The following is a 27,956-nucleotide window of genomic DNA, read 5'->3' as shown; positions in this document are numbered from 1 at the left end:
TCTCCTCCCTGCCCCCAGATTAAAAGTGCTGCTGCAGTAGGAATGGGGGGTTGCTTTCAGATATCTCTCCCCTTTCCTATCTGTAATGACTCCCACACGCTCCCTTCTTGCCTTTTTCTCTGAGAACCTCCCATTCTGAGGTAGTTCCCTCTCTTTCTACTGTGCTTCTCCGCAACCTTTAAGAATCCATGGCTGGGCTTTTGCTTTTTTCTTTGTTTCTCTTCATCTGTCCCCTTCTCCCCATTGTAAAAATATCGCAAACAATCCCCAAATCAAGCAAACTCATAATCTCTCAAAGGTGAAACACTGGTTCGCATGACACACTGATGCTGTATACAGTATTTATTTGCTCCACTGCAGTTCACAGTTCAAATACATTTTCCCAACAATATACAGACAGACTCTTTATTCACAGTGGGGATGTGTGTGTGTGCGGGCAGGCTGAATTCACATTACGGAGGAGCTAACGTCACTGCACTTGAATATCAGTTCTCTCAGGAAGAACCTCAGGAGAATAACTACTTCCGGTAACAGTCGCTTCACCTTTCCCAGCAAGGTGGTGGCTAGACAGGAGGGAAGGGGCACTCCTGTTTAATCTGCATATGTTCCTGGTCCTCACACTTTCAGTCACTATTATGCAGCTGTATTAACTGACTATATATTATAAACACTAAACACTGTCTGGAGGAAAATGCCAGGCCTAGAGCCGTTGCTACAGTTGTGCTAATATATACAAAGCTATTTACACAAAAAATACCATTAAACGTATACAAACTGTTCACAGGCTCTGACAGTAAGAGAGCAGGGCCCAAGGACCAGCCTTGGGGCTTGCAGCTAATCCTGAAGGACTATCCTGGAAGCTTTATATGGAGATGCAGGGACGGAGAAAAGAGAGGGTGATATAGCAAAGAGAAGTGTCAAGAGCCCAGGAGAACAAACACATGGCAGATGTGCCTATCTGGAGGGAGCATCAAAGTCCTGCCACCACTCACAGGGAAGCACGGGAAGGCTGGAAGGGCATGTGCCAGCAGGAGGACAGAAGAGTCCTTTGCAATCCTCATCTCAGCCTGGTTCTGCCTAATGTCAAAGGCCAGATCTAGAAAGGCAGGCTGGGAAAACAGTTCCTATGTTGTTGCTCTGCACTGTGGGGAGCTGCTGTGGCACCAAAGTGGTTGCTTTTTATATGGTCATTTCTATTACAAGAAAATTCATGTAGATGCTCTGCAACTATAACACAGAATGGCACACTCAGAGGCACAGTCCAAAGCACTAAACACACCGTGAGCAAAGGTGCCCTGGGGGCAGTCTGTTCTGCCTGGAACTGCACACAGGGATGGGCTGGCAAGGGAGTGGTAAAGTTGAGCCCAGAATAGGCGTAAAATGCACAGAAAAGCTTTCCCGTTCTGCCTCTGTCTGAGCCCCTAAACCCTGAAGCAGTAGTGTGAGATTCAGCTTTGCTGTGACTGGATCTAGTGTGATCTTTACAGTGCTAGTGGGGTTCTGCCGGGAATCTATCCCAAAAGGGCTCTGATGCATTCGCAAAGGGGTAGTCAGCCCCTTGGACTGCAGTGTGACGTTACAGTGACAGTTGGGTTCATAAAAATCTCAGGGATGGATAGAAATAAGGTAAGATAAAAGATAAACCTTTTGTTTCTACGTTGCCCACATGAACCTCTCCTGAACTTGGGACTGAGGAAAGAAATATACAAGTGCAAGGGCTGGCAAATGCTGTGGGGACCATCTTTCTCTAGATCAGGTAATGCAGCCAGAGAGCTAGTTTGTTTGTGAGTTTCGGGACAGAATGGAGAAGAGGACTGAGAGCACAGGAAAGGCTGTAGACAAGACTAGCCCTGCAGGAGCCAGACACAGGCTTCTCTCCAAAAATATAAATAATAAAGCAGGTGGTACCCTTTAGCCACACCATTTGCCTTGAGTCATTGTGGCCTACTCTAGGCCTAGAGCTTGTTTGACTGCCTGGGAATACTGTTTGGACATAAAAAGGAGTGTCCTAAATCTCATTCATAAATAAAACATACAAAAAATATACATATATTGTATAAATTGATACATATATATATATATATATATTAAACCTGGTTTTATATATATATATATATATATATATGTATATAAGTTCTAAATTCACATTTCTGTGTTACCTGGAAGGAAGCATGCAAGAATGGCATATGGAGGAGGAGATGCTGAACAAGGTTCCTCTAGTACAGGACAGGTCTGCCTAGGACAAACCTGCCTCCAGCAGCATTCCCAGAGAGCTGAAGAAAGGGGAAGTGCTTTTAGCCCCCATTCCCTCTACACAGCAGTTTTCCTGAAGATCCACAGAGCAGCTTCCTGTATTCCCCATATAGGCCACAGGTACAACGAAAATCAGAGGAACCACCAGGCTAGAGCTGGAGAAGGAAAGGCAAACAAAAACTAAAGCCAAAACGTATTATCATCTAGTCTGGTAGAGAAAAGTGGTAATTCACAGGTCAGCAACCAAACCTGAGCACCACTGTATGGAGAACCCTTGTTTGCCCATGTCAGAACAAGTAATCTCTGTCCCACCTCTCTGTTCCCTCTGTGAATCTCTCAGTCCCTTATGATCATCATCCCTGGTTCTTTCTAAGATCCCCCTCCTTGTCCAACTGCCAAAGTACAGCTGGGCCTCACAATCTGTCCAGCTTATGCCCAAAGGGGCGGCCAGTCATCTTGTAAACAGTCTCTTTGCATCCCAAAGAGCACCTAACTCTGTCTGTAGGGAAGAGATTAAATGTTTTCAAAGGCCTGCATTTCATTATGGATTCCTACACAATCTCACCTTCTGAGGAAAGTCAACAAATTTCAGCCTGGCAAGAAATCGCCTCACTTCTCCACGGCTGATTTTGGGAGTGGTGGTGTCCTTTAGCCACACCATTCGACCGTGACTCATCATGGCCCACTTCAGGCCCAGCTTGCTGACTGAGAGAAATCCTGGCTGTTTTTCAGAGGTTGCAGTTGTTGTCACAGTGATGTGAAATGCATCCTTCTGGAGGTCGTTAATTCCGACTGGTCCATCAGAAAAGGGAGAGAAAATATTGGTGAGAAGTAAATGATTACGTTTCATCCAAAAGAAATCTTACAGTCTTTACTCCATCAAAACATCCACTGGACTGAGGGTATGTTCAGTCTGACTTTACAATTGCATGTACCTTACTTAATCAGGGAAAATTATTTTAAGTTAAAATTTGCCATGGAAATAAACTGAAATTTAGATCAGAGATGGAAGGGTTTGGTTCCAGGTGATGTTTTTGAGCTTGGCATAGGAGATGAACATATTTCAATACTGCAGTTCACTTTCAGAGAACTTTCCTTCCCACACCTGTTAGCAGGTATCATTTTACCTCTATAGAAGGGGAAATTGGTAAGGCACGGGCAAGTCAGTTCCCTCCAGTCACTGCAGAATGATCTGTACAGACCTCAGAAAACACATTCTAATAAACCCCTGTAAAATGATATTCTGTTCTTGACTGAGTTGTGTTTTTGATACAAATCCAGTTAGATGTATCACTACGTAGCAGCTTTTCTGTGCTTCCTGGCCTCCCAGACACAGTGCTGGATGAACTGATCTTTTATCCCACATCCTGCCATGCTCAATAGGCTGGCTGTTGGTTGAACTGCTTTAGAAAGAGCAAGGAAATCCAACAGGGACTGTACAATCTTGTATAGGTGTTAAATCCAGATCTACTTTTCCCTGAAAACACACGTTTCAGTATTTTGGATTCCCCCTTTCAAAAAGAAAGAGGAAGAAGCAGCGCAGCTGCTATCCCAGACAGCAGGAGATGATGGCCAACAAAGGCAGAAGTGTATCTGAGGTGAGAGAGAAAAGTTTCATAGTGATTCTTTGCACACTGCCTTAAATCATAAATAGCTCCATGGAAAGCCAGGGGACTTCTCTGGTGTAAAACATGCACAAAATCAAACTTGGACCTTTCCTTGCTTAAACACGTGCAAGAAACTTGGTCGGTCTTTTATTTGCGAAATAGGAGTTGGTCGGGACATTCCTTCAGGAGGAAGATGAATCTTATTTCCCATTTCTGGCCTATGTGTGGTGGACCTCAGGTGCTACCTTTAATAGCCAACTGCACCCTGTTGTTTCTCACAGCTACCTCTCCCTCTGTATTTCTTTTAGCCTAGGTAGTTTCTTCTCCATTTGTACTCACCTGCTGAAGCAATGACTTTGTCTGTTGCATTGGTGAGGTCCAAAAGGACTGTAGGAAAAACAGGATGGAGGAGATAGAGGTGGTGCAGCCCTGGACGCTCAGGTCTGGGACCAGGTTGCTGTTGGAACAAAGGACAGACAAAAATGTTACAGCTGGCTATCAAAGAGGAGTCTAGCTCTGCCAAAGAAATAAGGAAGTTTTCTGACACTGCATGGGCTTTACATGGATCAGAGAATCAAAAATTTATGGTATTACAGAGATTAAATCCTGCCAAGTTTTTTTTCTAAAACAGAATTTGCTCCACAACTCCTGTTTGGTAAGGTTGAGATCTGGCTCTGTAAGCCAGTTTGACAGGTGAAGCTACAGTCTGGAAGTTTGAGTCTCTATGCTGACTTGTGCGCCTGCGTGCAGAGAAGCAGCGTTCTGGGGCTGGGAACAAATCTGCAGTAAAAATATCTCAGTGTTGCAGAAAAAAATGAAATTCACACAGAAAGTTTTGGTTTTGTGGATGCAAACTTTGTGAATAAAGCTTTCTGGTGAAGAATTTGCACACAAAAACTCCTGTTTTCAGGCTCAGAGAAGTTCAAGTGTCAAAGCAAGAGGAAAAGACGTCCCTGACAGCCTTCTTATACGGCAGGTTTAAAGTTCAATTACATTAGGAATAAAAGGCAGAGACTGCACGTGCCTCACAGAGAAACTGGAAAGTAAAGAAAGGATGCTTGCTCACCAAACTTTGTACCACAGGCTGTGCTTCATCAGCCCAGAAGAGGAAAACAGATTTCTTGTCCAAAGTCATGACTGACAGTGCATCGAGTTGTTGCTTCTGCCACGGGAGTTCCTGGTGCCAAACAGGGAGGCCCGATTTGCCGTCTATCACCACCACCTCAAGGCAGGGGAGAGATCTAGCATTAACGGGTGTCCAGGTGTGGGTGTAGAGAGAGCTCCCTTGCAGTGGCATGGCTTATGCTGTTCCCTTTCATGCCTGTGGCCACACAATGATGAGCGTCAGCCACAGAAATGGGAAGAGTGAGGAGCAGGGAATGATTGTCCCTTTCTACTCAGCCTTCCTCACTCCTGTCCTGCCACTGCCCTCCTTACCTTCACTTGTTTTACCTTTTTGTTCCCATGTCTGGTCTGTGCTTGAAGCATGAAGTCCAGCGTTTGGTCAGCACTGAAGTAACCTGGTACCGGCTGGCTGCAAATTCAGAAAAAGAAACACTCAGCCTCACAGCAGGAAAAACGGGGATTTCAGATGGAGGCAGCACAGTTCCTTTTATCCTCCATTCTGCCTCTTAAAAAGGCAGGATTTGCCATGCTAAATAAGATCTTTCATCCACTCAGAACTGTTCTGACTGTCAGGAACCACTTGCTGGTGGATCACAAAAGTGAAAAATGATCAAGCAGACCATGGTGCTTCTTAGTTATTCTTCAGAGTCATCTGGCGGGGTGGTGGTGGTGGGGGGTGCACACCCCTTGCTGGGCTGTGTAGACATCTGTTTATCACCCTGTGACATGACTCTGTATTATTCTTTCCTTAGCATGAGAACTTGTACAGTTTTGCTATGGTCATAAAAAATTACGCAGCCCTTTCAAAATGCATCGGCAGATTTGACCTCCTGCTGAAAGTGCATTTCCCAGGCTGCCTTAGCTGTGTGAAGTGACTCTTAATATACTCACCATTAATGTCAGCCCATGATTCTTTGTTTTCTTACTGCTGGCGGTTTTACAAGCCTTTTTATAACCTTCAACAGTTTAAATGAAGTCCCCTCTCATCCTCTCCCTTCTGGGTGACATAACACTATTACTTGACTGTCTCTCATTATAACTGTTTTCTAACCATCCTGCTTGCCTTTGGCTTTCTGAGTCTTATCTCTGTCTTCCTTAAATTCACCACAGCTAGACACAAGGTTCTAAATAAGCACAAACGATTCCTCAAAATTCACAGAATCAGACATTTTGTGGAAAGGCAGGATCATCAGAATATGTCCTCCCTCCTCTTGTTTATGACAGATTGCTGTATTTCACCCAATTAACCAAGCACCAGTAGGCTGACTTTGACTAGATCTACCAGCCATGTGGCTTGCTATGGAAATACAAAGTTGAGATGAATTCATCACTTCTCGTGACAGTCAGTTCTAATGATTAATCTCACCCAAAAAACCATGCCTGCCTATTCATTTTCTTGAACATGAATGGCTTTTGTTCCAAGGCACTTGTTCTTGCTATGGCAAGATTAAAATGGCTGTTAGCTCCCGTTACTTACACATGCCGATAAACTCGCCTCTCAGGCTTCTCTTTGATCATATAAACCCACTGACTTAAATCTTCCATGCTAAAGCATTTTTTCCAGCCCTTTTCTCCCATTTTTTCCAGGTTCCCCTTTAAAATGTGCATACCAGAATGGCTCCTAAACAGCAATGCCATAGTACAGCAGTGGCTGGACTATTTATACTTGCTACATCAAAGAATGTCATTTGCTTTACAGACACTTTTGGCAACCAGAACCAATGCTTTCAAAGCAGTATCATGGGACATTCCCATAGCTTGAAAGCTTTCCAGTAGCAAAAGGAAGTAGTAGGTAGTTCTATCCTACGGGCATAAACTTAAAACATCTCCTAAGGTGCCTCTTCTCATGTCGGGTATGGGTTACAGTCAGTGGCAGATCCCACAAACTGAATGTAGACAGACATATGTATTTTAGATGCTACCAATCAACTGAAAAATCACCTGGGCACTTTCTTAAATGAACCAGAAGGCTAGTAATTATTCTTGCCCAACAGTAATCCCCACAGCAACCTGCTATTAATCCTCTCTCATCTGAAACATCCACTTGCAACACAATTTTCAACTGCTTACTCAATTTCATGGTCTCTGAACTTCGCCCTTGTTTTATGACTACTGACTCTCCTTTATGGTTTTCCAGGGATCTTGTCAAAAGCTATCTGGAAATGCAGCACATGTGCAGCAGATTTTCTTGGTTGTTTTTCTTGGAGACTGTTCCCAAATGGTTGGACTCAGTCTGCCTGGCCAGAGTGGTATGCTTGGGGCAGGTTTACCCAGGAGAAGGGGAGCTCTCAGCTGGCTCTGTAAGCTTTGTCTGATGAGGAAATGGGTTTTGATCTGTTTGACTCTGTAATGACACTCCAGAGCTGAATTTGTCCCCCAGCCTGTGTTGCTTAAGCTGAACTTCTCTAAGTTCTAAAAAAAAAAATTTCCCCTTAAATAAATGCTTGCCCACAATATATTCAGTCTAGCAGATTTCACCTCTCAACTCCAAGAAAACAGGTAGTCCAGGACTTTAGCACAGTGGCCTTGAACAAGAATTGCTTTCATTATTTTTCAATGCCTACCTGGCAGCTCCTGTACGTGTGTTGTACTCTGTTCCTTGGGAGGTCATGGAACCAGAAAAAACATGGCTGGAGTGCGGCAACCTGGAATATTAGTTGCCCAGAGAGGCTGTGCAGTCTCCATCCTGGGAGATAATTAAAACCTGACATCACACAGCCCTGAGCAACTTGCTCTAGCTGAGCCTGCTTGAGCAGGTAGGTTGGACTAGGCAATCTCCAGAGGTGCCTTCCAACCTGAACCATACTGTGATTCTGTGAATAAAACAGGAAAAGCAGTTTTCAACCCTTCTTGATTTGAACCCATAGAAATTTTCCAGTTCATTAGTGGGTCCATTTAGAAATTTCTTGCGTATAACTGATTTTACAGCATCTATGAACTGGCTTTGCTCAGTCAGTACACACCCTTTAAACCAGACCTCAGACACATCCAGAAGTCTGCAGGCTCTGGGCCCAAAACACTTTCAGTCCATCTTCTTTCCTCACAGCACAATCAACTAGTCATAAGTCATTCCTAAAGCCATTGCTTATGTCACCCATCAGCCCTCAAGAATGTGGACATCATCTGAATGTCAAACCTAGCTGAACACTGATTTATTTTGCTTAATAAAGTTCCAGTGCCTTCTTCCTATAGATCCTCTTGACAGTCAGGTAACACTGAGCTGAGAGCTGCTTTTTTTCCTCTAGATAACAAAGCAAGCAATTTGTTACCCACCTAATTTCCCTCAACTGTGCCCAACTGCCCTTTTCAAATATTTAATACTGGGCAAGCTGAAATTGCTGGTTATTATCAACTCATGAGATCTCGCATATTACTTAATTTCCTTGTGTGAAATCAGAGAACGAGCAGTATTATTTTAAGGTTTACATTTAGTATAGATGGTGGGCTGACTGCCACCAGAGTGCTCATATTCAGCTTTCAAGGAACATCAAGATCTGTGGGCCACATTCAGACACCTTCTCTAAATACTTAACATCACTAACGTAACTGCTCCTCTCCACTGACCCGGCAAGTGGCAGCCCTGGACAGCAGATGGGCTGAATCACACACCAGTAATCCCCTGAATTCCAATGCCACGACATTCTCATGACATCAGCGTTGGGTACCTGAATCAAGCCCCTGATTTGTGATCACTCACAAGCACACAGCTCAGGTTTTCAGCCTTCTGTGCCTTGCTCCCCCTGCCCTCCTCACTTGCTCAGTGATGCATTTGCACAACTCCAGTTCTTAGATTTCTCTGTAGTCTTGGAGAATTCTTCTCAACTGCTTTCTAAGGAGCACATGTGCTTACAAATGAAAGGCAGGAAACGGTACATGAAGAAATAGGACAGAAAAATGTTAGCAGTATGTAACCTGCTGATGTTTTGCAGTTCCAGGGTCCAGTGGGGCTCCAGGTCCTGTCCCCGCAGTAAGATCAAGCCCTCTTTGGTTGTGATAAGAAGGTTGCTGCAGTTTGTGTCAGGTGTCTTCATCATCTGCAGGAATTCAACACCCCCACTGGGACAAATGGAAAGCAGAGAGGAGATTCTAAGACTTGTATCTGCATATCTCAGCACTAGCTGCCTGTCCACATGGCAATTCATCCTACCTAAGATTTGAACTATTCTTGGAGAAGCCCATCTTTTCCCCAGTGATGGCACTTAGCTTCCTCTGAGGGTTCCTCAGTTCAGTGGGCTAAATTCAGATGTTACTATAAAAGCATGGAGTTTGGGGGTTCACATTTGTTCCCTCCCTTTATTCCTATCCGGGCTGTCCTTGACCCCAATTTGGCAGCAAAGGCGGCGGCACTGAGAAATCCAGGCCTACAATGCTGTACACAGACTGAGATTCCCAAAGGGACTCCATTAGCTGGGAACACCTTTTTTTTTTTTTTTTCTCTCCAGGTATGCATAGGGGGTGGAAGAAAGGAACAAGAAGCAGGAGGAGCAAAGGACTCCCTTTTATCATGCTCTGCATTTTTGCTAGGACAATCACAGGACAGGGAGGAAACAATGGGTTCCCCAGGGTACTGTTATCAACTGGACAATGAAAAGAAGGATAGTATTGAAGTAGAAGGGACCATCTCTAGGAGCACTAAGAGGTTCCTACCCTTCCCTTCCTCTCCCAACAGAAGCAAGATGACAAGTCCATCTCCTACCTGTAAATGTCGATGAGCTCTGACAGGTTGATAGATCTGCGCTTTTCCCACTCCGGCTCCTCCTGCTGCAGCATTGCAGGAAAGCTGTCCCGGTTTCTGGCTTGGGTAAAGATATCCCTCAGGGCAACTGCCTGAACATTACCTGCCAGGAAGAGTAAAGATGAAGAGTCCTGCCTGCAGAAGTTAACTCCCTAGTAGCACAGGGGGTCCTTGGGACCACTGCAGTTGTGGTAGAAGGCAAAGAAATGCCCCAGAACTTCCCTGGCATGATGTGCCTTTGTGACGCCAAGGTATTCCAGGCTAGCAGGTGTTGGTGCTCCTGCACTTTTCCACACCATGGCATTGAGACTCATTCCCATGCCCTCTACTCCTAGCTTTTACAGCAGAAGGCATGGTAGAGATATCACAGGGATGCTCTGGGCCATTTTAGGTAAAATGAAAGTTTTCTCAGTAAGGTGAAGTGCTGGAGAGGCAAGGTGCATCTTACCAAAACCAAACAGGATGTAAATGGCTCCCCGGCTGCTGATGTGGACTTGGGGACCAATCACTTTCCCTTCTCCATTGGTGCTGTACTTCACAGGCCCACCCAAAGCAGTCCCAGTCTTTCCTGACACCAAGATGAAAAACACATCAGGCTGCAAAGAGAGAGATATAGAGATTTTTAGCAGTGCTTTCATGCACTTGTGCTCTCAGAATCTTCCCCAGTCACCACAGCATGAAGCTCCATTGCTCTTTTTCCCCACAGCAAGGTCTAGCTGGTGGTCACTTTCTCTCTGCTCAGTCTGGCTTCCTGGGAGTCTTACCTTTCATGCTCTTTTGACTGCAAATGCATCAAAGATGGAAGGGACTTCAAACACCTAACTCCTCTAACAACATCAATGCTAGAATTGTGGGGAGGGATGAGCATAGAGGAAATCTGCATCTGAATTAATCATACAAGTATTTCTTTCTTTTGGATAAGCTGAATGCTCCTTTCTCCAGAGATCTATCTCAACATGGCTCCCTACATTGCTAGAACTCAAACCAAGCCTTCACTGAACAGAAATAGATAAGTCTCAGCCAGGGGTAAATAATGACCCTTCTGTTCATTCCCAGCTGACAAGAAATGCAGGTAGTGTCATTACTGCTTGATCTCACTGCTCTGACCTATTGAAAGAAAAAGGGTGCTTTGCAGGGAAATCTAAGGGAATGAAAAGTAGGGGCTCTTGCAGCTCCTGTTACAGCCTTTCCACATCAGGCTCCCTGTTCTTCCTCTGTATAGTAAAGGTCCTTCCAAAACTTGAGCAGGGATATGCTGTACCTGCGTCTCTTTGAGCGCCAGAACAACAATATCCCTAATCCCATCTCCATCTACATCCGGAAGAGTTGCAGCCGGTGCAGCCAGGATCCCATTTGAAAGGTGGATGGAGTTCAGTGTCCAGATGGTCTTGCCTGCAGAAAGAACAGGATGAAAGAGACCTGCAGCACTTGAGGAACCAGCAGGCATCCCCAGAGGGTTCCACAAAACCTTCTTAAAGGAGGGAGCAAGAGAGGTTGTTTCCCACATTCTCTGAGAAGAGGAAAGACAAGCCTACAAACTGGGGCAAGCTGCAGTGGGAAGCAAAGTTCTTCTCCCAGCATTTCTTCAGATTGTCTTCAAGTCCTGCTGTGCTTCCTTCTTAGCATCTCTCTAGAAAGACCTGAGCCCAAAACACTTCCTGAAATAGCAGAGAATATTTGAGTTTCACTCTTGGAAGGGAGAACCTAAATGAGAGTGCTGCTCTGCAGGACAGCAGTTGTTTTCCTCAGCCAGCAGTAAAACCTGTAGGCAGATGCCAGGAAAGGGAACAGATGGGCAGTTCTGATATTCAAAGTGAAAATCTGTGTCTCAGTTAAATTCCCAGCAGCAAATAGCCACTCCAGCATGGAGTGGCTCACTCCACCTCAGGGTGAAAGCATGTTAGCAGACATGATGTCAAATGGTTCAGCAATCCAGCATGGACCCAGCTGGAAACTCAGTAAAACCTGATTTGCAAATTGGCAAATAAACACCCAAAAAAGGCAAAATTAAATTCAACGCTTTTACTTTTCCATGATTCTTTTGCCAACACTTCTGCTTTTTCAATCAGAGTTTAAAAATGCTTTTCTGCTGCTGCTGCTATGTAGGATAGGGTTTGCCCCTGCATCACAAAGGAAACCAAAGGCCAGACCTGCAACACTTGCATGCATTAGTAACGCTACTACTGCTGGTAAAGAGACAGCCCATGGTCCTGACCATGCAAACACTGTACAAGTAATCTGGTCCCTAAAAGCACTTGAAAGGTAAGTGCTGCTGCTTATTGATTGGATCTGTCACTTAAACCCCAGGTTTCTTGTATCTCTCCATTCTCTGTTCTGATTCCAAAAACATCCCTATACCTACCTATGAATATTTCTGCCAGTGAATTAATGTGGTAGAACAAACAGCAATCAGAGAATGGAAGTGCACACGATCAACTGATTAAAAATGCAACGTTCATGCACATCTAATCAATTCTTCTACAGGACTAATTTCTCTGGAAGGTTTCCTGGCTGTAGCACATGCCCGTATATAACTTCTCCAAGAACGATGTTCAGCTTTTCAGTCCTGTTAGGTAGGTGTTGAGTTGTACTAACAGCTCAATGTTGATGAGAACAGACTTTACCTACCCTTTATGCCATGGGGATGCTACAGGTTAAGATTAACACTTTGAAATGTTCTGAGATGGCAGGATGAGGACACTGCCACAAAGCAGCAATGGTTTGGATTCTCTTACTCCGTGTAACTAGAAACTCTATTAGTGTTTTGACTTCGTCCTGTGTGTCACTAGATAATAGCCACCATGAAGTGCCAGCACTGAATCATTCACGCTTATTAGTCCTGTAAAGAAAACAAAAAAAGCAGTAGCATATTTCTAATGTGCTGGTAGTTAACTCTACCTGTGGAGGCACTGAGAAGGCTGAGGAGTTTCGATGTTCCTGTAACAAGGCAGACGGGCTCTGCAGGTACCCCCAGTGACAGCCCTTTGCACTGCACACTCCGAGTCTCCTCTGGAAGCTGGATGGACCACAGGGTGCTGCCATTCATACCAGAAAGGGCCACCACTGTTACGGAGGGCCTAGAGACACCTGGAAGAGGCAGAAAAGAGAAAGTGAAATCCCTTGGCATCAGAGGCTATGTCCTGCTGCCTTTGGTCTTTGGGCTTGAGTTTCAGCTCTAGCTCCTAGAGCTGAGTGGCTCAAGCCAGCCAAATCCACAGTGCCTGAAGCAAAGGTCAAATCCCACCCCATGGCTGAGTCTCTCTGCCTGCAGAGACAGCAGTGATCTCCAGACAAGTTGGGCTGTCAGCCAACAGTGCAGACAATCATGCAGGTTGGACCTGAGCTCACAGCAAGAAATGTGCTCAGCTGGGCACAGAGGAATCAAGATCCTGGGGACAACCTGCTCAGTTGTGCTGGCTTCCTGGTGTGAAATGTACTGCTGCCAAACCAGACTGATCCTTCTGATCCCCTCTCCCTCAAGACAATGGAGGAGCACAAAGGGGAAACCTTAAGTGACTCCCAAGGCAGATGTCACCTCATGTGAAAGTCCTGAGTTGTTTGTAATTCCGGAGCAGCAGAAGGTGATTGGCAATCTGAGACCTTTTTCCTTTGTTTTCCAAATGAGTTTTATTACTGTGAAAAATAGAGCGAATGAAACCAATTGGTGTAACTCAGAGGTCTTTTCCTAATTCACCAGTTAGCACAAAATAATTGTAAGAAAAAAGTGCTCTATGCTGTTTCAATTGACTGTTGGTTTTGATTCCAAATGCAAGCAACTTTTAGCTCAGACTGCCCTCAGACATAATTGCGGTTACTGCAATCTCCACCTGGTACGCTCACATCACAATTTAAGATTAACTCCCACACATTTCAAAATAATAGTCCCAGATGACTCCAGTCATACTAGCAAAACAACATGTGACCTGACTACAGAAAGGGTGTATCTGGGCCACTGGCTAAAAGCAAGTCTGAGTCCACTCTCTAAATCAAACTTACTCTCTTCTCAAACTGAAAATCATCTGACTTATGCTAAGGGGTTTCCCAGCCCAAGTGCTCTTCATTGGGTTGGCAGGCACCAAGAACTACTAACTCCTGAATGCAGCTCACAGCTGTTGTGTGTACAAGCTGGAGAAATAGTTAACAATGTCATAGCTTACTTCACCAGGCACCTATCCCAAGCTTATCTCTACTGGACACTGTGTGAATGTTCTGAGCACAAGCTACAGGAGGGCTGATGTCCAGCTATATGGGTTTAGGATTGTGATGTGCTTACACCTGCTTTAGTATCTGCTTTTTGTCTTCCAGCATAGCTATAGCCCAGGATGCAGCTAGGTATGACTAGGTCCATTCAGAGCATGCTGAGAACTGTACATATGTCTGTGATGAAAGACAGATAAATAAAATGCAACAGAAAAATATAGAATGCAAGGACAACCTCTACAAACTGAATGTAGCCTTTACGTCAACAGTATCTCGCTGGCTCTCTTTCTTTCTTAACTTACTCTCCAGTTTTCTCTCTACTCATAGGTTTCTTTCTATAGGACTTGCTGTGAAATACCAAGGACCTTGTTTGGGCCATGGAAAAGCAGCATCTTCCCTGTCCTCTAACTATATTTTTATTACCCTACTCTTTGAAGAGCTAAGGCATTTTGCTCCCACAAGAGTTCTCTTCAGGCCATGCAACGTATTCTTGCTCTCTGAATATGTCTCTGAGACTGAACAGATTCATTTATTCTCAGGTGATGCCAGGCTGGGCAGACGCAGTACAGCAGGCAGCTGAGAACCTCCAGCACTTCAGAAGCCCAGTGCAATAGCATGCCACTGGATTTGGCAGCCCCTGTGTAACAGTGTCCAGTATCAGCAGGCTGCTGCTATGTTACCTGAGGGGTGTGAGGGCTAACAGAGAAAGCAAAAGCAGCCAGGAGGAGGAAGCAGGGTGATATCTGCTAAACAGCCAGGCACAGTAGCTTCCCCACCATCAGCCAGTCTATTATCTCTGAATTAACAATGATTTGGAGCCTGGCAAGTATATGGAGTGACCTGGAGAAAAAGGCAGCAAGGTGAGGGTGTTTCCTGCAACACTGACCTACAGCTGCTCTAAAAAAATCTACAAAGCTTCCCGTTGGCAAGCAATTGGCTAGTTCAGAAGAATCAGAGTGCTCCAACAGTCACCTCTGCCATCACTGATCCTGTTGCCAACTACCGTTGGTAATGACCAGGACGCTGGACCACAGATCAGGAAAGAGTTGAGACTCTACCACTGAATCTCATCTGTGACCTCTGTCAAGCCACTTCCCTTCTCCATGCTTCCCCCTCTGTGCTTGTAAAATAGAGGTAGTTAGGCTGAGCAAAGAGCCCAGTGAAGGGTTCTGAGAGATAACAAGGCGGGGCGGGGACACCATCTTGTTTCCAACTGCTATTTGTAGAGCAATGCTTTCTGATCGCTTTATCTCTGCCCCTAAACCAAGTGTGCACAAACACAGGATAAAGAGATGGACTTGCCCCAAGATGAGATAAGGAGAAACAGATGACAATGACCCAACAGGTATGGGAGCACAGGCTTGCAATGAAAATTATGAGCAGCATGAGAAAGCACAGGCACACCAGCCATTTTAAGGAACTTTGAAAAGAGCAATGCAGTGGATTTGCAGTGGCAGGAACCCTTCCTGTGCGTAAGACAAAAATACAAAGGTCCATACTGACAAGTACAGAAAGAGGAATGGAAAGGAGCTGCAGTGCTTACCCATGACGCTGGCATTCATCAAGGCAGTGAAGACAATGAGGATGTCAGGGAGCCCATCACCGTTTACATCGCACAGCTCCAGTGGGGATAACACTCCACCTGCAACAGTCACACAGAATGATCCCACTGTTGTCAAAAAGGCCACCCAGCCCATTCTCCACACTGGGAGCCGGGGGCTGGCTCAGAAAAGACTCATGGACAGCAAAGCCTCAGAGACTGCTAGGCAACCACCAATGCCAGGCAGCTCCCACCACTGCATGGAAAGGCAGAAATGTAGCATCTGAGTCAGAGAAAGGAAAGGGAAAAATGGAGGAGCCAACAAGATGTCTGCTTCCCACTTCACTTTCTGAGGTGATGTGGGAGCCATATATCTTATGAAAGGCTTAGATTTGGAAGCCAGGGGCAGAAAGCAAGGAGGGAGAGACATATCTACACCTGGCAGAAATTATTTCACAAACCACTGTTACTTTACTGCAGAGGTCAGAATGGGAGATATTTTAGAAATGTTACCAGTGGCCCGTATAGGATGACAAAAGATCCTGAATGTTGACTTATGGATTCAAGCAGGACAAGAAGACAAAAGAAATAAGATTAGCTAAGCCACTTAGGAGACACAAAGACTTCTATCCCTCTCCTCCCAAACACACACACACCCTTTAGCGTGGAGGTGTTGGTGAGACCCAGGATGTAGAAAGGGAGGCGCTGTGTTTTAAAGTGGGCTGGGACATCTCCATCTGGAACAGAGCGCACCATCCGGTCAAAAAGGCAGGACGGGAGAAGAGTCAAAATGTTTTTTGGTGTTGACAGAAACAAGATTTTGTGGCACTGTTATCTACTGATGCCAGATTTCACAGGCCTCAGCTTGAAGTGTGAGCAGGACACAGCCGCCTGTCTATTACCTCGGAGCATCTGCAGTGGTGAGGAAGGGCCTCTGCTCCGAGCTGGCTCTCCCAGATAGGTCTCTCCCACCGATGCCCAGCCTGGGAGCTGCCACCTCCCCCATGCCAGATGCTGTTCCTGGGGCTTTCTCACCTGCTCCCTGACCTAGGTTGCGGTTCCAGGTGTTATGCAAGTCTCTAGGGGGACAGGGAATTAGAAATGCGCACACCAACACAAGAATCACAGAGATCACCACAGTGAGCAAAAAGATCGCTGTGCGCAGGTATGGCATGAGGGAGGGAGCAGCCTTCTGCTCCAAACTCCCAGCCGTCTCTGCAGGATAACCCTCGGGTGCGCTCTCTGACGCGTGCTGCTTTGTCATTCCAACCTCCACATCGGAGTCAGGGTCCTGCACCTCCTCAGGGGGGCTCTTCCCATTCTTGACCCCCCCATTCTTCTGGATGTTGAGTACCAGGTCATCTTCACTTTCATCACTGTCAGCCTGAGTGAGGGGATCGTATTCCCCGAGATCCGGGCTCTTCTTTCCTGAGCAAAGAGATGGAGAGAGACAATAAAGCATGAGATCCTTGCTTTTGCAGGATCTCAGTGGACAAAAGGCTGCAGTGGAGGGCAATACAGAATGGAGGACAGCGCAGGCTGCATTTTGCATGGATCCAAGTGAGAGGTGGGAGAGAAAAGACAGGGTCTGTCCATGTTTCAGAGTAGGAGCTGCAGGAGAAAAGATGCCGACAGTTTATTTTCCCAAGATAAAGGTGTATATATAGAATATCTATATAAATATATATATACACACATGTATATATTCTATATATATGGAATTCATGGCTGATTTAATTCTAATACTTTCTTGTTTGGTAATGAGACACACTGACACGAAGTCATGTGTAATGCTCTGAGTACCTAAACTGCAGCATTCTCTTGACTTTAGACTCTGAACTCCTTTACCATTTGCAAACCTCTAATCCGGACACAGCCCCTCTTCACTTGTATTCTGTGTTCTCTGAGGGGGCCTCCCTCTGCAACTCATTTTTCCCCTGCTCTTCCAGCCTGGTCCAAGCAGCACTGCTGCCTTCTAGTGTGCCACATCTGCTGTCTTGCTTCGTGAGGGATAGAAGGGATAGAGAACTGCGCATGGTTTCTGTGCAGCGCTGGTAAAAATGGGTATCGACTCCCTGAAGATAAGGGCAAAGTGATTTTGCCCTTTTGGGTCAGTAACATGCTGGTGTCTGAAGGGATCAGGGCTGCCCCTCTAAGACACCACCTTCTCTGGATGGCTCAGCACTGCAAGAGGGACTGCTCCAGCACCTGCAGCAGGAAACCACAGTGTTTCTGCTCTGTTCCTGCTCCCATCAGAGCTGACAGCTTGTGCTTGGCCTTGCCAAGACAGATAACTTAGTACTGATGCCTTCAGGTGGTGGCACGACAAAGTAGCTTAGCTCTAGGTGTCTCTGCCACAGATGCCTGGCACATTGATGACTTCTCCTCCAAGCCCTAGACAGTCGCAGGGAGTGTGACAAGGGCAGAGCCCGGTCGTACATACTGGTGTAAGGCCCAGGGCCATCTGTTTATAGGGGCAGGCAAGATCACGCAGACTCACTGCCCTGAGCTACGAGTGGAGGATCACATCTCAGGGAGCTGCCCTGTGCCACCAGGCTGGGCATGGAGCCATGGCCACTGCTCTGATGTCTGCAGGGTCTCACTCTATTTCTCTCTTTCCTCTATGCCAAGGTGGGACTTTGCGATCCCAGATATCTGCCTCATTTCCCTTTGCCTAAAGCTGATCCGAGACAGGAGCTGACTTGTGCCTGGAGATGCTTGAAGTGATACATGCAAAGCATAAATAATAAGCAAAAACACACAAGCAGTAACTAGTTTCAGACAGTAAGATGATGGGAAGGCTTTACAGAGCGGAAATTTCAGGGCTTTCATGATTATTCTTCCTGCATGAGATGATATGCCTTACTTCTGCTTTTCCTGTTAAAGGCAGACTCAGAGTTACAGACATACTGTCGTATCTAGTTAGTGCAACACACCTGTTTTGCATCATCTAGAATTTATTCTGCAGCATGTGGATCTCATTTCTGTCTCATTTCTCACCCCATGAAAGGACCTTCACTTCCCCTTCCTGTACCGCTTCTAAATGGTACTTGATGTCAATTTCAGGATTTAAGAAAAACTGTCAGTCCCACTAAAGATCAAATGCCCCACACTAAGAGGAACAGCCAGGACAACCCACCCACACTGAACAGAGGGAAATAAAGATATCCAGCGAGATCACATCTCTAAATCAGACCCTTCCTTTTTGAACTAGGGGCTTCTACAAAAGACTTACATCAAAGCAATCTGGTGCACATACACACTCCAAAAAGCTGTTCCTTGTGGAGGCAGAGCACTCAGCTAAAAGATACTACGTTCCTATGGGATGGTCTGGTGTATCCCTGTGAGACACTGCATTGTTTCATGCATTCAAAGAGTGGGCTTTTCAGGAAGTCTTGATAACCTTGGCTCCATCCTGTGAGGAGCACAGAACGCCACTCACCTCGGTGGCACACAGCTTTCTGCTCAGAGATTGTAGTGACAGCACAGTGTGAATTTCCCAGATGTCTATACAGTAGGTTGTGCTGACAAGTTGCTGAAAGAGTACTCAGCGAAAACAAGAAATTCCAGAGAGGACTCACTGGCAAGGTATTTGCAGCTTCTTACTACAGATCCAGATGTGCCAGTTCAAGCCAGGTCAGAGTGGTATGAAAACCAAATGCTGCTGGCCCAAGAGTAAATGGTATTTAGCCTGGGAAGTCAAAGTCGGACAGTTACGTTAACCAGACTGCTCCCGGTTTTGGAAACTAGTGTGCTTTGAGTAAAACAACTCAACAGCATACATACACTTCAGATATACTGTGTTTTGTTTAATTATTTTAATTCCAGACAGTCAACCCAGAAGACTGAAACCTGCTGTTCACCCTTGGGAAAACTAACAGCATTGACAGGAATGAGCTTTATCTGGAACAGCTTTGTTCTGGATCTCTGGGGGACAGAAAGGACCTCAAAACTATGGCTCACCCACTCCTTGAACTGGCTGGGATTAAGATGTTGGGAACATCGACAGTGGTGTCAACCACCACAGATGATCTGTTACAGGAATAGCTTTCCTGCTGAGAACCAGGTAAGAATCCCAATCCACTATCAGAGGCTAGAAAATAGCTATTACACAGTAATGACCTACAGCTTTTAGTGATCTACATAGGAAAAGATCTTTTGAGTTATAGGAGAGCTATAAAGCAGAGACCTGCTCAGTCTTATTTCATATCTAAGCCTGACCAGGAACCAGAAACTGGCATTCCTTCTCCCTATCTTTCCTCAAAAGGTTATCTGGCACTCTCACAAGGCACAGCCTCTCAATAAGGTCAGGCATAAAATGCCCTGCTGATTTTGGGTTTTTTTAAGCCAAAGGGAGGGAAGACACTGCCCTTTAACAACGGCTGTTGGCGCACTCACCTAGCACATAGGAAACCCAATTGCATATCCAATCTCAGAGGATTCAAATGCTCATCTCCCACTGTTTGGATAGAGCCCTAACAATTGATCTGTAGGTGTTTTGTGAATGTGCGTGAGAGCTGGTGAGGACGCGCTCAGCCCAGCCTCCCAAGGCTGTTCTGTGGTGCAGAGAATACATAAGTCATGATTCACCTGGCTGATAAGACAGCAGAAGGAACATGACTTTTCATCTGAGTTTTAGATCACTTGCTGTGGGAAGGAGGGATACCAGCTAAGTTGCTGGTCATGTCGCCCTGGATTTTTTTTTGCAGCCACTGGAAGAAAAAGCAAATACTGAAGAGGGAGGTTTTCACAGGCAGAAGAGAGAGAGAATGCCCCAAACTTATCGACTTTCAAGGGCAGCTGGACTCTAAACCCTCTTTATGACTTTGAAAATCCCCTGTGCATTTTCCTAATAGTACTTTTTGCACAGGCAGCTCTTGCAACTATTGCAGTAGAAGAATGTGACTTCTCATAGAAGATGAATCATGTGATCATGACTTGGAAAGGAGGTATCTGTGAGGTGATCTGTGTTGGAATCAGGTCCCACTCATAATTAAATACTTATTTCTAGTGCTGATGGCTTGAAAGATATTAATTGTCATCTTTTTTCATGTTTTTAACTTACTGGAAAGGCTTTTCTTTGCACTCACTTTGGAGTGAAAAAGAGCAAATCTTGGACCTGAGACGACTACAATTTTCAGTACGTCATTCCAATTATGACATATTGGTTCCAGTATCCTTTGTACTCGCTTCATGTTCTGTTTATTTTTCTTTTTTCTCCCAGCTGGCAGTTGGCAGGCACCAGTCACTGGGTACTGCAGACATATCTCTAAGCCCTTGGGGAGATAAGTTGTCACATATTGATGTAATTAATTTAATGAGACGCAGCAGGAAAAAAAAGCTATAGCAATAGGCTTTCTGCTTTCTCATTGCTGTTGAAAGCTACATTTTTCAAGAGTTAACCACACAAATATATATAATTTGATATATGTAAATTAACCAAAGGACTGATGCAATAACTGTTTTCTTAACTGCAGTTGCAAGGCCTGCGCTCTTTTCCAAACCAGTACCTCCCAACAGCAGATATCAAATAGATCACACTGGATTCAGAGGTCCTGGAAGAGATCTGTACTTGTTATTGTACAGTCCCCCAGCGGTCACACCCCAAAACACACACTTATACCCACCAGTTAGCTCTTTTCCTAAATAAACTTCATGTAAAATGTATTCCTTCCCATTTAGACAAACTTACGTATATAACCAGGAAGAAATTGATTTGCAAACAAAACTTCTTTAAATGAGATCTAATAGGCACTACATAAACCAAATAAATAATGACTCCTAGTATGGGTTACTAAAAGCTGGCAGGAAAGGCCCTGAAGACATTACCATGATCTTCATGGACCAATGGAGGAGGAAAGTACGACCTGCCCACAGAGTGCACTTTCACAGACTGGGGCACTGCAGGACCACACTAGTGCATGGTGCTGGGAAGGAGCCCTCCCTCGGGAGGTTCACAGCTGTCTCTGTTCCACGGCTGTCCTGAAGGCCAGATATGGTCAGGAGGGGCAATGAGGCACTCCCATTGGGTTAATGCAGCCAGGTGCATTGGCACTGTCTCCAGTCCATCCAACAGCAACTAGCATGCTCCCAAGATCTGTTTTTGCAGTGTATTTTCATTCTCTTTTAATATCCTCCGTGAAGAGAACGATTGTTGGACAGCTGCTCACTGCCTTATCTCTGAGAGATCTGGTTCCCTGACACAATAGTCCCTTATGTTTGAATGTCCTTTCATCTCGCAGAAGATCTTTGGCCGAAAGGTACGCAGAGCTGGTAGGCAGACTTTAAACGTTTTCCTGGGTAACTGCAGTGGCACTTACCGAACACCTGGCCCGGCTTTTGGGGGTAAAACCCGTCAGGAGCGGATCAGAGAGGGGCTAACGCTTTCTCGCGGCGGTGGCGGCTGTCCTGAGCGGTTCCTCACAGGGCCGCGGCCAGGCCCAGGCCCCCCGCCGCCCCCGGAGCCCCGCGGCGCTGCCCCGTCCCCTGCAGCCCACCCTCCACCACAGGACCCGGGCAGAGGCCGCCGGGTCCCCCGCACCGCCTGCGCCCCCAGGGCGGCCGGGCCTGCCCCTTCGCCCCCGCGCCGGGCCTCGCCCCACATGGCCACATCGCCATGGCTACGCACCCCACCGCCCCCAGGCAGCGGCAACCGCGCCTCCTCGCCGCCGAGGGCAGACACGGACGTGGGTGCCCCGGTCCTTCCCGGCTCGGCGCTCCCTCCCTCCCGCGGGTGCAGACCCCCTTACCCGGCAGCTTCAGCGCCCGGGACAGCACCGTAGCCATGGTGGAGATGCGCAGTGCGCATGCGCGCCGCCGCTCCAGCTCCGCGCCTTCCCGCGGCCTGCTGGGAACTGTAGTTCTGCGGCCTGAGGCGCCGCGGCGGGGACCCCTCCCCGCCCCCCCCAACGCGGCGGGGGCCCGAGGGCTGCTTCGCTGCTCGCCCGCACGGCCTCACTTTGCTGGGGCAGAGGGTTAGGGGTGGCGGGGGGCAGCCCCAAGGGTCTCCGTCCCTGGGAGCTCCGGGTGAAGGCCACGTGGTGGGCAGCCAGGGGGTGCGAGGGGTGCAGGCTGCCGGGCCCTAAGGGCCTCTCCTCATGGGGCTGCCCCTGCGTGGAGCGGGCAGCCCTCTGGGTGGGATGGCACCGGGGCCTTAACCTGGGAGGTGCCGCTCTCCTGCAAAGGTGTCCCCCCGCTTGGCCTAAACTTTGGGATTCCCACCAAAACCAAAGTTCTTCACTGGCTCGGTCGCCCTTTCTTTGCTCCCTGTTGTTTTACAGGGGCAGAGACGTGCAGGGCGGTGGAAGCAGGTGGCGGGTGAGCCGTGACCAAGGACAGCCCAGATTTCTACAGCCTGCATGACTGCTGGGCACAGACACATGCAAAAATATGCTTGTTGTCCTAAGTGGTTTACACAGCAAGTGCCAGTCCTTTAAGTTGTTCTGGTATAAATATATGCCTTCATTCTTGGGAAGTTTTCGGTTGGAAAAAATCTTATTTGTTGGTTTTGTTTTATTTTGCAACGTTTTTTTTTGCGTAATTACAAAAGACCACCAGGGCGTTCTCCCAAGCTGTCCTCGATCTTTACCACAGCCTTCCGAGGTTAGTGAACAAGTGAACTCTCCCTTTCCCGTGATGGAGAAGTTGAGCAAGGAGGGTTTTGTGGCTTCCCCAAAGCCACAAGGCTCCAGCTTCTGGATTCCCAGGCCCGTGCACAGGCCATCTAACACCACCACTTCTTCAAGCCATGATTTGTGTGAGAACTCTAAAGGCTGACTCCTTTGTCACAAAAGAAGAGAAAGGAGTATTGGCTAAATACATCAAAAGATACTCCGATTGGCTAAAGAACGCATCATGTTTCCTCAGCATCTGCTGCTGCTGTTGCTTTCCCCTGTTTCAGGCACTGTTCCTGCAAATAATGTACTTACCATTTCCTGTCCAGATCTGTCCTGAAACTCCTTAAATAATAACAATAAAGAAGGAGCAGAAGAGAGACACCAAGTGGTCTAGCTGGTGAAGAGAAATTTTTTTTTCAGCTACAAATGGGAAAGAGAGTAGTTCTGATCCAAAACCTTTTGGTACCAGAGGAATTTTTTCCATTGATGTCATCAGGCTTCAGATCAGGACCTTCCTGAGAATACAGCACTGGCGGGGGCAGTCCCAGGTGGCAAACTCTGGAGAAGCCATCAGAGTCATTATTTTTCTTTCCCTTCCAGGTCTTTCTGAATACAGTCTTTCTGTTCCATATGTCATTTCCCCTCCTCCACTTTTTGATTTAAGAGCCGTGACGATCCTGTATCTATGTAAATATTTACGGGAGAGATCCTGGATCTTTTTCAAGTCTCGGTTAGCAAAGCCTGTGATACATAGGGACAAGAGCTGTCCAGCAGAGCGGCTCTTTCTAAGAAAATGCTTCTGGCACCAGTTAGAGCTGGGAGCAAAGGTACGGCAGAAAACAGCCAGAAGTGGGAACTGGAAAAACTGGTGTCCTCATTTGTGATCTTCTAACATCTGGCGCACACACACATACACTGCAAGAGCCCATAGTTTACAGTGCTTGTATGTTTGCGGTACAGCATAGCCCACTCTTAATATCATGCATCCCCACAAAAATGGCTCGTTCCCCAAGCCCTGAGATGTCTGTGAGGCTAATGGATAGCAAGGACAAGTGATTTGTGGTGAAAACTGATGCTTTTGAGGAATGTATGGCTAAGCAAGGTGTTCAGAGGGCGTAATGATTTGCAAAGCATGAGAAATGAAGTTTTCCTTCTTTACATTGTGAATGTAAGCTGATTTGCATATAAATTGGACCTGTCAAGTGTACTAATATCAATCAAAAAGCTTTGAAAATAAAACTGAAGTTGCAAATAAATCATTCATTTATGTGAATGCTGCTGTTCATTTTATTTATTTTTTCCAAAGGAGCTTGAAGAAGCTAGATGCTGAAAAATGAGATACTTGAGGTTAAGCTTGGAAGTCCGAGATCTTTAGGTTGGCAGTGTGACCGTTTAGAAAAATGTTATAAGCCCAAAAGCATGAAAATACGCACCCACCAGCCCCTTATCAGTGTGAAGCCTGTGCAAGCCCTCTCTGCCCACACTGACACCTGCAGTCCTGTGTAGGGTGAAGATCCTGCCTGAGGTAAATTTGCTGTGCCTTGCTGGATGTCTGATTTCTGACCTGACCCATGCCCTTTGAAATGACGGTGTGTTGGAGTCACTATACGGGTACGCAATATTCACCTTACCTACAGAAACTGTAGTGATATCCAGGGTCCACCTGACAGGGCCAGTGCAGAAGACTTTGCACTTGGCTCAAAAATGGTGGGACACACCATAAGGAAACCTTTTAAGTGTCACTCCTTTTGGTAACATCTTGCTGCTACTCCTTGAACAGCAGCAGGAACAAAATATGTGGGGACAGCTGCCTTGTCCAGAAATCCCAGATAACGCACTCTGGCCCTCCACCCAGGCTACAGCTATCTTCTCTTTTTCCCTTCCTTTCTTTCTTTCTGGGACAGGCCATGCGTTAACACCCCTCCTCCCTTGCAATCAGTTTGTTCAGTTCTCTTCCACTTTAGCCACTGGACCTACACTGAATGTCCCACAAGAGAAAAGCGCTGCCCTTTTTGTATGGTGATTCCTCTTGTACAGCTTCAAATCACTTAGTAAAGGATGGGCCTAATGCAAACAAGTGGAGGAAGAGGTTTGGGTTGGGCTGCAGCTGGGCAGGGTTAACTGAGGAGGTCCCACACCCCACTGCCTTGTGTCTTGCCACCTTTCTGCCAGAAATTACAGCCGTTTCCAGCCTGCCTGCACAAGAACCTCTGGTTGCTCCTTGATACCAAAAGGACCCACATTAAACACTGCTATCAAAGGTCCTCAGGCTAGAGCAGATCACTCTGGCAGAGCTGCACAATGGAGTGATTTCACATGCAGTTCTGCCGTAAGATCAGAGGGGCAATTGCCTTCCAATGAGCTGCTGGGACAGGAGCTATTTCCAGTTGTCCCTTCCTCCAGGTGTCCAAAGGGAAGAAATAACCTGCATCTTTGCACTCCTGTTAGCGCTAAGCTAATGCTTCTACCTGTCTTCTCATCCCACCCTTCTCCTTTGCATGGCTACATGGACAGGGCCAGGAGCACCATCTTCTTTCCTCCTGTGCCTGGCTGAGTCTCTCCATGACAGAGGACTCGCACAGGAGTAGATACTGCAATGAATATGAAATGCTTGTTCAAACAACAAAATAAAATGCAATCAAGCAGTGAAGGCTAACAGGGATAAATGATAAAAGCAAGTAAAACCAGGAAAAGTGTCAACAACGATTCTAGCAGGTGCAAAACACTCCAGGTTCCTACAGCAGGTGCACTTCAGGCAATTTTAAGTAGTGTAGATGATGGTAGAGTTTCTAATGAACCCAGGGAGTAAAACCATTGCCAGCCCTGTGTTCATCCCAGCACGAGAAAAGGCCAAAAGATGGTCAGAGCTGTGCAAAGGTCTCAGCTGTGCAGCCCCAAGGCTATGTGGTGTGCCCACGTGCCATCTCAGGGGCAGGCATGGGGTGTGTTAGTCAAAGGAGTTCCTGTGGGGGGCTGCCCGAACCAAACTCCTGACGAGTCCATCTCTAGAGACTCTTCCAGTCTCAGTGTTGTTCTGCTGATGCTGGGAGTCCTGTGGTTGACAGCCCGGAGGGAAGTACTCAGTGTTGTGTGAAATGGAGAAGCAATAAATTAAGAGAAGGAAAGGGTAGATACTAAGGGGATATGTTTTGCTCAAGGGGAGGCAGCATCTGCTGCAAAATCCTGCAAACTACCCAGCACCAAGCATACATCTCAATGTGCCCCTGGGATTTACCCTCTACCCTCTAACCAGTTGTGTCTGACAATACCGGGTCAATGCATGCTATGAAGTGCTGTGTAGGCTCTCAGTGCCAGACCTGTGTCCCCTGCTGTTCTTTGTGGCTTCCTCTGATGGCCTTGCCTCCCCGCATGAGCTCATGGTGATGCCACGGGTGGTCTGAGTCCTGTTGCAGGTGCCTGTGCCTGAAGCAGTGACATGCAGGCATCCCAGCTGGGAGGAAGCATCATGCAGCAGAGACATTTTGCTCACTGATTTGCAGCAGTCCAAGGCAGGTATGAAGAGAGCAACGCTTCACAGGTTCTCAGCACATGCCTTGATCTAATCTGAGAGAGAAGTGGCTGTATCTGCTGGGTGAGACCTCAAAGCAGCTGTGGTTTGCACAGGGGCAGGCAGGAGAACGGGCACAGCAGTGGTGGAGGTGTCTGGCCCCATAAGCCAGGCTGGGGAGAGGAGCTGTTTCAGGCAGGCTGCTTTCTGGCTCGTGTGCAGGGCTGAGGCAAGTTCAAGTCCAGCAGTGGCCAGCTGTCCCTGGGGCGGCTCCAAAGATGGATGCTCCCAGAAATTGCACAGGAGCATCTGTGGCACTTCAGAGCTTTATTGAAATCCCTGGTGGCTCACATGTGGACTTTTAAAAGGTCTCCAGCCCTACAGCTGTTAACATCTCAGAGCCAGCCTGCCTTCTGGTCCCTGGGGAACGTCAGGAATTCCTTTGCGACTCCATCTCACTCATGGCACCCAGTTTTTGCACTCTGAGAGTATTTTGGCTCAGGGTGTGTGTGGCAGCCAGGGCCAGACAAAAGCGGCAGCACTGGGGAGACCCTCACAGCTGCTGCTCTCCCACATGGCCCAGGGCACAAACACCCAGCAAGGCACAGGGGGTTACAGGGAGGGTTTGAGCCCCTTTTGTCCTCACCTTGATAAATCTGCACCCGCCCAAAGGCTGCAGGCTGAACCAGGGTCTGGGGAAATGACAACAAATGTTTCTGCAAATGTTGTTCTTGCCAGAGGGATTTTGCTGTCTTGGAGCTCTTGTGTGTCCTGAGAGACCCACAGACAGACACTTGCAATAGCCAGTTTGCATATCACAAGCAAGCTTCATGCTGAGGCTACTCAAGTTTAGAAAACTGACTGCAAGCAGCAGTCCTCATGCAGGAGAGCAGATCAAACACCCTGCAGTTTCTTACAACACAGTCAAAGAAATGCGGCAACAAAAAAAAGGGAGTTTCTTATAAGTTGGTTGTGTTAAAGTTCCCAGTCTCTGCTTAGTGTGGTACAGTGATGGCACATGGGCGCTGGGTATCCCTATCTGAATGCAGCCACGGTGGTGACGGTGGGCTGGGCAGTGCTCCTTTCACATCTCTGGGAATGTGGATGGTAGCAGGCAGAGGACAGGGGAGTGCTACAGCTCCCTCCTGTCCTGCCTCCCCCACTAATCCCCAAGGAGGGACAGGGAATGGGGAATTTCTGTGATACACACTCCTGCCTGCTGAGAGCCGTGCTGAGGTAGCACGCCACCAGCATGAGACCAGGACATCGGGCACACTGTGACCCTTCACCAGCACAGGTTGGATTTGGACTGGGGTTTTGGGAGTGCATTGCTGTGCCTGTGTGGGTTTCCCCATGAGGTTTGCTTGGCTGG

At 47.0% G+C, this 27,956-nt stretch overlaps 1 protein-coding gene across 2 annotated transcripts; it reads right to left on the bottom strand.

The window, feature by feature from the left end:
- Positions 1-327: 327 nt before the first annotated feature.
- Positions 328-22,246, bottom strand: FAM234B (family with sequence similarity 234 member B). Of its 2 annotated transcripts, XM_068402150.1 has the most exons (14): positions 22,210-22,246; positions 16,496-16,888; positions 15,464-15,562; positions 12,619-12,807; positions 10,982-11,112; positions 10,169-10,316; positions 9,682-9,823; positions 8,898-9,041; positions 5,313-5,394; positions 4,927-5,082; positions 4,200-4,317; positions 2,819-3,045; positions 2,160-2,408; positions 328-563 (listed from the first exon to the last, which is right to left on the bottom strand). In XM_068402150.1, exons 1-13 carry the CDS (start codon positions 22,244-22,246, stop codon positions 2,403-2,405), a joined length of 1,872 nt encoding a protein of 623 aa, XP_068258251.1. In that variant the 3' UTR covers positions 328-563; positions 2,160-2,402. The 2 variants fall into 2 exon arrangements, with proteins under 2 accessions (XP_068258251.1, XP_068258252.1); XM_068402151.1 differs by lacking the exon at positions 22,210-22,246 and having other exon boundaries at positions 16,117-16,582.
- Between the last annotated feature and the right edge of the window lie 5,710 nt (positions 22,247-27,956).

Source organism: Nyctibius grandis, chromosome 5, assembly GCF_013368605.1.
Source record: "Nyctibius grandis isolate bNycGra1 chromosome 5, bNycGra1.pri, whole genome shotgun sequence".
Lineage (NCBI taxonomy): Eukaryota > Metazoa > Chordata > Aves > Nyctibiiformes > Nyctibiidae > Nyctibius > Nyctibius grandis.
The sequence above is the reverse complement of the archived record's forward strand: the minus strand, read 5'-3'. Positions and strand labels throughout refer to the sequence as shown.